This window comes from Petaurus breviceps, unplaced genomic scaffold, assembly GCF_028583685.1.
Source record: "Petaurus breviceps papuanus isolate PSGF00001 unplaced genomic scaffold, PetGlider_PUasm1.0 90784, whole genome shotgun sequence".
In the NCBI taxonomy this organism is placed as follows: Eukaryota; Metazoa; Chordata; class Mammalia; order Diprotodontia; family Petauridae; genus Petaurus; species Petaurus breviceps.
Window position 1 is genome coordinate 10048926 of NW_027187345.1, and position 10434 is coordinate 10059359.

The window sequence follows — 10434 nt, forward strand, 5'->3', positions numbered from 1 at the left end:
CAGAGAGACAGAGAGACACAGACAGACAGAGAGAGACAGAGAGAGAGACAGACAGAGAGAGAGAGAGACAGAGAGAAACAAGAGACAGAGAGACAAAGAGACAGAGAGAGAGCGAGTGAGACAGAGAGACAGAGAGAGAGACAGGCAGAGAGGCAGACAGAAAGAGAGAGAGACAGAGAGAGAGAGAATGGAAACACAAAACAGGCAAGACTTGATTGTGGCAGAGCAGTGCAGTTATCAGGTATCTGGTTACCTGAGTGACCTTCCCTGTACACCTATGTTTATGTTCCCATGTGTTTTATGTATCCTGAGGAAAGTCTTGTGCATTTATATGTGCTGTGTGCTCTTTGCAGTCTTGAGCAATGAAAACACCAAAGGGTGGGGCGATGCTGATTTTCTCAAGTCAGCTTTCTTTAGAATGACTTCTAAGTCCTCTATATTCTCTGACATGTTAGTGTCAGAAATTGTGGAACTCTAACAGGGACCTATTTCCTTGTACCTCCTTCAGCTCTCTCCATAGTGCCCTTCACAGAACATGTATTTAATGATTTTTGAATTGAATTCCAGCACTAAACTCTGCGTGTACATTAGTCTTCATAGTTTGTTGGTCATATAGCACAGGCATCAATTCACACCTTTTAAAAATTTAGAGGGAAGAATGACCATGATATTGATCTGGTACAAAATATTAATTCTGGCATGCTGGATAAATAAATGGCATTATACCCTGGTTCAACACAAAGACAAAACAAAAACAAAAGTCCTATAAATTGAAAATGAGCAGTGAGATTAGAAGTTGACATATAAGAAACCATAAAATAAACCCAATCAGTTCAGCATTCCCAATATGCAACTTAAAAACCCCAACTTTCCAATTTATTATGATTACCAGAAAATTTTTGACGTTCCAAAAAAATTACAATAAACAAAAGAGACAATTAAAAGAATAATTCTCCACTCCAAATTTTTGTTCTATGAAAAACTTTAGAAAGGGGAAATATTTATACTGATTTGTTTTCACTTGAAAAAGGAGCCCTTGTTTTCCATTATCTGTGTGACTGATCTGTTTTATGAAAGTTCTGAAAATGACATTTTCTGAGACAATGAATACGTGTTGGTGCATTCACAAACCAAAGAATAAGGTGACATTTTCATACTCTCTATAAACACCCTACCTTGCTAGGGAATGGTCCATGGTCATCCAAATAAGTGGAATTGCCTAGGGAAAAAAGAAAAATAGTAGATGAGAGAAGAACTGTATTATTTACTTATAATAATTATACTAATTATATCATCCACTGATGTCCCAATTCAGTGCCTCACTGTGGAATTGAGCTTAACTTGAATTCTCAAAGTTCTAGAAGATTTTGTACTACAAGTTCTAAACAGACCTACAAATCTGGAAAAGTACATGCCCAGTCCACCAATAAACAATTAATAAGGGCCTAATATGTGCCAGAAACCATGGTAAGCACCAGATAAACTATTTGTCTGCTGTTATTCACCCAGCAATTGGACTCATTGTACACTGAGGACCAGCATGCTAGACCAGTCCATGACTAGAAAGTTGACCACCACTGGACTAATTTTTAAGTTATCACAGGAATGATAACTCGTAATTATAAAAGTGCTTTATTGGTTATAAAGTTCTTTTGTCACAATGACCTTGTTAGATAGTCAATGTAAACATGATTCCAGATGAGAAACTGAGGCTGAAAGAAATTAAAATGACTTGTTCATAGTTAAAACTAAGCTTTTCTCCCACCACACCAAAATATGCAAACAATGTAATGTTGTTAGTAAAAAGAAAATTAGTCTTTTAAATAATTTCTTTTTAGTAAACAATGCAAAATAAAATAATCAATAGCTGCATTCATCAGATAAAATTTTGGATCATATTATATTTCTTGGTTTATATTTCTGATAAGCCGGCTTACAAAATGGTATATACAAAAAATACAGTTTATGTTTAAATGCATATGGCACAGATGTCAGGCAATGAACAATGAAATGCAGTATCAGGCTAAAAGCATTTTAGAGAGGCAATCAAAGAAGGCTTCATTAGAGGATTTCCTATAGCTTGAGGTCACCTTTCCTTTCCCATTAAACTGTTCTTTTCATAATCACTACTCTTTCTCCCCATGCTGTCCTTATGAATTCACTCTTTTGTCTCTTTAATATTCTCCCTTCCTTAGGGAGAAAAGTTCTGTTTGTCCTCACTTTAAAAAAGTATATTTTCATAATTTGCAGTTATTACTTATAAATGTAAAAGACTAGATTATCCCATAATGTTATGTCATTTGTGCTGCTGCCCTGAAATGAAAACATCACTTAGAAATCTAGTATTAGGTGAATTTTTCTAGACTTTTACTGCTTATAAAAAGGATAAGATTTGACTAAGGTTATTTATAGCTTTAAATCTGTGATGCTGAATACTACAAATTTGTTGCAGTGATAGTTATGTGAACTGATGTAGCAGAATCATTGAATTTTAGAGGTAGGAGGAATATTAGAGAAATGCACTGTATCTAGAAGAGAGAATCTGTGTTTAAATCCCACTTCTGACACTACCTGTTTATCTTTCAGCAGGTCAGGGAACCTTTCTGGTCTTCAGTTTCCTCTTCTGTAAAATTAGGGAATTAGATTAGATGGTAACTAAGGTCCCTTCCAGCCCTTGGAGTTATGATCCTATGATCTAGTTGAACTCTCAGCATTATATAGAAGATGAAGGTGAGGCTTAAAGTATGAAGTTAAGTGACTTTCTCAAGATCACACATATACACAGCTACTTAATGTAAGGTCTAGAAGCCAGATCTCCTGATTTCTTTATCTACTATATCACACTCCCTTTCTACAAGAGATACTATATATTTATAATCTGAGATTACAGATGATTTGAAGAGGGAAACATCTAAATATATCTCGAAACTATATACACTAATATAATCAATATAATATAATATTATATAACATAACATGATATAATATGATATGATAGAAATCTTATAGAAAGATCTACAGAGAAGAAGACAATTAAGGAATAAAAGAAGCAACTTCTCAGTCCTAATGAGGAGTGAACTTCCCAGTAGAGAAAAAAAAGATGAGTTAATAGCTGGAACACAAGGAAGAAAGAGATGTTTCATCAGTTTCGTTCATCTAGTAGAAGTAAGATAGATAAACATTAGCAACAAGAGTTTTTGGTTCCTGTTTTGCTCTACACTTATTCATTAGCTTGTCTAATCACTTTCACTTTTTATTTGGATTTTATACAATTATAAACTGTCCAAGATTGATAGTAATGAGCATTAATAGCTATCACATAAATCCATGAATTAAGAAACCTGTGAGGCCAAATGGTCCTGCATCTATAGTTTGAAAAAAAAATAGAGGGAATATATTTTTAAAAGTCAATGGGATTTATATTTCTATAATACTTAACAAAAAAAAAACCTAATTCTAAAAACATTCTTCAAATGATCGTTGTAAGCATATATATTACAGTCCTTAAAAGTACAAAATATTCTCACTCTCTTATCACTCAGAAGATTTTAGGGATGTAAAAGGACTTTAGCCATTATCTAAACCCATTCATTCATTTTGAGGAAACTGAGATCACTGGTGCTGAAATGGCTTCTCCAGTCACTTAGAAGTGTCAGAACTGAAAATTTGAACCAAAGATTTCAGATCTGAGATTCAATGCTTTTTCTACTACCCCACAGTTTCCCAGATAAAAAGATGAGATTTTATTTGGTTTTTGCCTGAATCTGTGATTTCAGAGTAGAGGGGAAGGGGGAAAGCTTTTATTAAGTTTCTATTATATACCAGAAAAGGCACAAAATGCTTCACTATTATTATCTTGGGATAGCTAGGTGGTTCCATCGTGCATAGAGTGTTAGGCCTAGAGTCAGGAAGATTCCTCTTGCTGTGTTCAAATTGGGCCTCAGACACTTAGCTGTGTGACCCTGGGCAAGTCACTTGACCCTGTTTGCCTCAGTTTCCTCATCTGTAAAATGAGCTGTGGAAGGAAATGGCAAACCACTCCAGTATCTTTGACAAGAAAACCCCAAATAGGGGCAGCTAGGTAGCTCAGTGAATAGAGCAGTGGCCCTGGAATCGGGAGGACCTGAGTTCAAATCCGACCTCAGACACTTAACACTAGTTGTGTAACCTTGAGCAAGTCACTTAACCCCAAATGCCCTGCCTTTCTCCCTCCAAAAAGCAAAAACAAAACAAAAGGAAAAAAAAGAAAACCCCAAATATAGTCATGAAGAGATCAGACATGACTGAAAAAAAATGACTGAACAACAAAAAAAGGTTAGCCTTAAATGCTAATTGCACCAACAATAGAGTCATACTAAGAGCCCAACATCATGGTTTGTGGGGCCTCTGTCTTCCTTGACTCATGACTGCCCAGGATGTTTCACGAGATTGAGAGCTGTGTTGTACTGTACCACATGGAAAACAACTGACAAGAACTTTCAGTTCATTCAAGAGAGTTCAGAAGGTCACTTAGAGAAGTCATGTCTTTTTATTTCCCCAAAATACACAGATTATAGGAACCCTGACAGGGAGAGAATGCTAAAAAAAAAAAAAATTCTCAACAATTCTCTCTGCTCAAAGAATAGAATAGGGCAGAGCTGTTCTTGGACCACATGCCATGATATCATGTTATATGCTGTACTTAACCTACCTAGTAGAGAAATCATAGAAGCATCTAGAAACAATCTAGAAGGAACCTTAGCAATCATTTAATTGTGGGGCTCTTAACCATTTTTGCATGGTGGATCTCTGGCAGTCTGGTAAAGTCTATGGACTCCCTACTCATAATGTTTTTAAATGCATAGAAGAAAATAATAGGATTACAAAGGAAATCAATTTATATTGGAATAAAATTATCAAAATATATAAAAATAAAGGTTCATGGACTCCAGATTAAGGACCCCTGATCTGCTAGGACCCACTCATTTTACAGGCAAGGAAACAAACCCGTAAAGGGGAACTAACTTGAGACACAATCTTTCATTACTCTGCTAGGTCTCATAAAAATATGCAGGTTATCAATGACTCACACATGTATCCAATAAATCCATGATTTCATCCATGTGGTCATTACCACAAACAACTCATCCCCCATGCCTTGTTCTTCATTATTTGCTGGGCCCAAAGAAATCTCGTACAACCTTACAGGATACAAACATACACACACACACACACACACACATACACACACGTATATACATATATATGTATGTATGCTTACATATGTATATAACTGTGTGATTGTGGGTGAATCACTTAATCTCCCTCATCTATACTATGAGCTAGAAAAGGAAATAACAAGCCACTCCAATATCTCTGCCAAGAAAATCCCAAATGGGTCACAGAGAATCAAACATGACTGAAACCACTGAACAACAACAGAACCTACTAGAACTTAGATGATGCCAATACAGCCTTCAAGGAGCCAGGGTTACCTTTACACTATAGTGAGATTTTAGAGAAAAACTTTTGTGGTGGCACTGAAATTAAAAGCACATAAATAAAAAAGAGAAGCTATAGAAATAAAAGTACACATTGTCAGAGCTAGCTCAGAGTTTGGGAGGCTCCAAAGGAAAGTGTAGGAGAAAAGAAATATATTAGACTGGCTAAGAAACTGAAAGTCTACAGAGCTGTTGTGCTGACCTCATTGTTGTATGTCTGTGAAACCTGGACAGTATACCAGTGCCATGCCAGGAAACTGAATGGCTTCCACTTTAATCATCTTAGGAAGATTCTAAAGATCACCTGATAGGATGAGGTCCTTTCTCAAGCTAAACTGAAGTATTCAAACTCCATTGTAGAGAGTGCAACTCCCATGGGCTGGCCACATTGTTTGAATGCCAAATGCATACTTGCCAAAAAGACTATTTTATGGAGAACTCGCACAGGGCAAACACTCATGTGGTGGTCAGAAAAAGCAATATAAGGATACTCTCAAGGTCACTCTTAAGAACTTTGGAATTGATTGTGTGACATGGGAGATGTGTCATAGGACTGCCCAGCAGGGCACGCCTTCATCAGAGAAGGTGCTGTGCTCTATGAACAAAGCAGAATTGAAGTAGCTCAAAAGAAATTCAAGATGTGTACAGTTAGAGAATCCACCTCCAATGTTCACATGGACTATTTGTGTCCCACCTGTGACGGAGCATTCCAAGCTCATGTTGGTTTGATCAGCCAGTCAAAAATACCACAACTTGATTCTAGTACAGTGTTCTCATTCTGGTCCTCTTCGAGAACGCAGGACAACAATCAAGGAGGCACAGATCTTGGAATCTTTAATACAACAGAACAATGCCACTTTCATCTCCTCTCATAATGAATGACTATGGCTCCTATCCTTGGCATTTTTTAATCTGAAAATGTATACAAATGAACCCTCTTCAACTTTATCAATCCTTGTTCCATTGACAAGATATCTTACTGAAGTATTTACCAAGTTCACTAATAAAACGGCGACTACCAATTTCAAGTCCTCCACGTGAGCACTATAAATTCACACCCTCCATCTCACTGAGAAAGTTGTTATACATCTGTAATTATGGTCTGTAATGTATCTTCTGATATCACAGAAATGATAATGCAATTGACAATGACTTCTTTTAGTAGTAGGCATTCCATTTGAAGATAAGGGCAACAAATCACATGGATACATTTTATATCAGTATCCTAAATGAATGAAGACTGAGCTGGTCATTTTGGGTAATAGTACTAAAGTTAAGGCTTCAGTTTCTTGACTATAGAATTGGATTGTGGCAAGGGGGATGAATTGGAGCACTGCCAACGAAGCTGAGCATTCATGCTTTGGTTCCATTAAGAATGACATGTGTTCTGGCCCTTTGCTAAAATCTTGAGCAATCAGAGGCTGCCTAATTTTCCTCCAGCGTGGTGGCACTGTACCAAAAAAATTTGTTTTTTGAGCCAGTAAGTCATCCACCTCGTGGACCACAAGGAGTAAGGGAGAGATGACTTTCAGTATCTTTCTTTCCAGAATGTCACGTTAGAGCACTATTTTCTATGATAGATATAAATACAGTGTGATTATAAGCTCCATGAACACAGGGATCATGTGTTAAAATAGTCTTGTAGTAGTAGTAGTAGTAGTAATAGTAGTACTAGTAGTAGTAGTAGTACTAGTAGTAGTAGTAGTTGCAGCAGCAGCAAAAGCAGCAGCAGCAGCAGCAGCAATGCTAACAATGGTAATGATAATAATAGCAACATTTATAGTGCTTTAAGTTTAGCAAAGCACTTTACAAACATTATTTCTTCTGATCCTCACAAGAACTCTGGGAGGTAGATGTTATTATCATCCTTATTTTCCAGATGAGGATACTGAGGCAGTCAGAGGTAAAGTGACTGGCACTCTGGTCACACAGCTAATATATGAGGCTTGGTTTGAACTCAGATTTTCCTAACTCCAGGCCCAGTGCTCCATGCACTAGACTACCTTGCAATCTCTATGGGCTTAACAAATGTATTTTTGAACTTAATAAAATCTGGTAGGTAAAAAAAAAAAAAAACCCAACCCAACACTACTTTGGGAGAAACCCTCAGTAATCAAATCAACTGAGGAGGGTGAAAAAAAAAAACAACCTTCTTGTACATAATAACAAGTAAAAGATTAATGAGCTAGCATTTCTAAAATAAGACTATTTTTCTTCCCTATTAGGTAGTTTGGTGTTACTAAAAGGGAGTCATTTACAGTCTCAGTGCCATATGGTCTAATGGAAAGAGCATTGGCTCAGGACTCGAGAGTTCTCGAAAATATCCTGACTCTGTAACAGACTAGACCCTTTGGGAAAGTCTTGTGTAGCCTATATTTAACAATTTTTTCTTCTATAAAATTGGGAAAGTAATAGCTAACATAGAGACTATAAGGTTTGCAAAGCATTTGTGTACATTTTTATACTCACACAAACCTGTGAGGTATGTCTCATTGCCCCCATTCTATAGATCAGGAAGCTGAAGCTTGGAGAGGTTAAGTGATTTATCCATGGTGACACAGCTATTAAGAGTGAAAGTCATTATTCAAGCCAAGGTCTCTTCTGAGTCCAAGTTCAGTATACTTTTTAATAAGAGTACCACCTAGCTGTCTACCACTTCACAGTCAATATGAATAATTTGTATGATTAGTAAAAGGATTACATACATCTAAGATTGAAAGTGAAGTGGACCATTCCTGGGCACCCATCAGAGGGTCCTAGAAATATTCTAGCCTTTTCATATAGGTTACTTTTTAGCATAGGTAAATTCTTTTGGCATATTAGAAATCTCATGTAGCATGGTTCTTACTTTGTTGCATGCAATATATCATAGAAAGAGAGTTCTATTGATTAGAGAAATACAAATCAAAACAACCCTGAGGTACCACATCTCACCAGTCAGATTGGCTAAGATGACAAAACAGGAAAATGACAAATGCTGGAGAGGATGTGGGCAAATTGGAACACTAATGCATTGCTGGTGGAGTTGTGAACTGATCCAGCCTTTCTGGAGAGCAATCTGGAATTATGTCCAAAGGGCTATAAATAATTTCATACCCTTGGACCCAGCAATACTACTCCTAGGGTTATATCCCAAAGAGATCATAGAAGTGGGAGGAAGACCCATATGTACAAAAATGTTTATAGCAGCTCTTTTTGTGGTAGCAAAGAATTGGAAATTAAGGGGGTGCCCATCAATTGGGGAATGGCTGAACAAGTTGTGGTATATGCATGTTATGGAATACTATTGTGCTATAAGAAACAAGGAGCAGATGGTCTTCATATTGACCTGGAGAGGCTTATACAAACTGATGCTGAGTGAGAAGAGTAGAACCAGGAGAAATTTGTACACAATTACAGACACAACATATGTGTGATGACCAACTTTGATAGACTGGACTCTTCTCAGCAATGCAGTGATATAAGTCAATCCCAAAAGACGCATGATGGAGAGAAATGTATGCATCCAGAGAAAGAACTAGAAAGAACTGAGTCTATATCCAAATGGAAGCAAAATACCTGATCTTTTTCCTTCTCTTGTTTGGTTTTATGTCCTCTTTACCATTTTTCATTCCATCTGATAAAATCCGTCTTTGTAACCTGACTAATGTATAATGTGAAAGTATTTGCAGATCCTATACTTGACTATATGCCGCCATGGGAGGAGAGGGGAGGGAGGAGGACAAAATGTGAAACTCAAGGAATTGTGTAATTGAATCATGTAAACTAAAAGTAAACAAACAAATTAATTAAAATAAAAAAATAAAAACAAAAAAAAAAGAGTTAACTACATAACTTTCCAGTTTCTAGATGAGGGGAAGGGGAAGAAATAAGCATAAGCATTTATTAAGCATGCCAGACACTATGTTAAGTACTTTACAAATATTATCTCTTTTGATCCTCATGACCACCGTGGGATATACGTGTTAATTATTATCACTCCCACTCTGCAGTTGAGGAAACAGAGGCAGAAAGAGGTCAAGTGACTTGCTCAGTCACACAGCTAGTAAGTGTCTGAGGCTGCATTTGAACTCAGGTCTTCCTGATTTCAGGCCTTATACTCTATGAACTATGCCACCTACTTGCCTGACTGACAAATGGAGAAACCGAAAGGATGTCATTCTAGAACAAATTTAATCATCTTTTAGGAATGATTATTATGAATATAAGAACCAACAATTCTCAAAAATTCAAATGATACTGTTTATGCTATAAAGAACAAACCAGCTAAGAGGTTCTAATATTTTAAATATAGTTGTGTGGCATGGGATAAGTCAGGTAACTGCTCTGAGTCTCAGTTTCCTCATTTGTAAAATGGGGATAATAATCACAGCACATTCTTCATAGGGTTGCTATGAGAATCAGAGGAGATAATGTATGTAAAGTGTGATGTCAATGTTACCTATTATCATTTTATGAAGATAAATCCTTCTTTCCAGTTAAAAAAAAATCAAAGAGGAACAAAAGATCTCATCTTAATTATGCCTTGCCTCAATCAGAATGGCTTGGATGTGCCCTGCCAATGAATGAGCTAGTCAAAATGGAAATTCTAAAGAATTCCAAGGGAATTGGAAGTACATTTAAGTCTGTCCACTCAGTGTAGTCTCCAAGGATATGAGGAAAAGAAAGGGAGAGGTTCCAGGCCAGCTCACTAGTCTGTCCCATTTATGGCTTTATTGGAACTTTACTAAGTGATCATTTCTTGATGCTTGTGTTTTGCAGAAAATGGAATAGTTCCTTTTCCTCAAATTTATATCTGTTGCCCAAAAGCTCTAGGCTTCCTAGTCTTTTTCTTAAAATAATTTTCAGATACCATAGTGCATGTGTGTGTCTGTGGAAAGAGAGGGAGGGAGGGAGGGAGGGAGAGGAAAAGAGAGAGAGAGAGAGAGAGAGAGAGAGAGAGAGAGAGAGAGAG

At 36.8% G+C, this 10434-nt stretch overlaps 1 protein-coding gene across 1 annotated transcript in view; it reads right to left on the bottom strand.

The window, feature by feature from the left end:
- Positions 1 to 10434, bottom strand: part of UST (uronyl 2-sulfotransferase) — a 400212-nt gene that overhangs the window by 239394 nt on the left and 150384 nt on the right. Inside the window, exon 2 of the mRNA XM_069069738.1 lies at positions 1176 to 1219. Within this exon, the coding sequence (XP_068925839.1) occupies positions 1176 to 1219 (44 nt within the window). The remainder of the gene's footprint in view (positions 1 to 1175; positions 1220 to 10434) is intronic.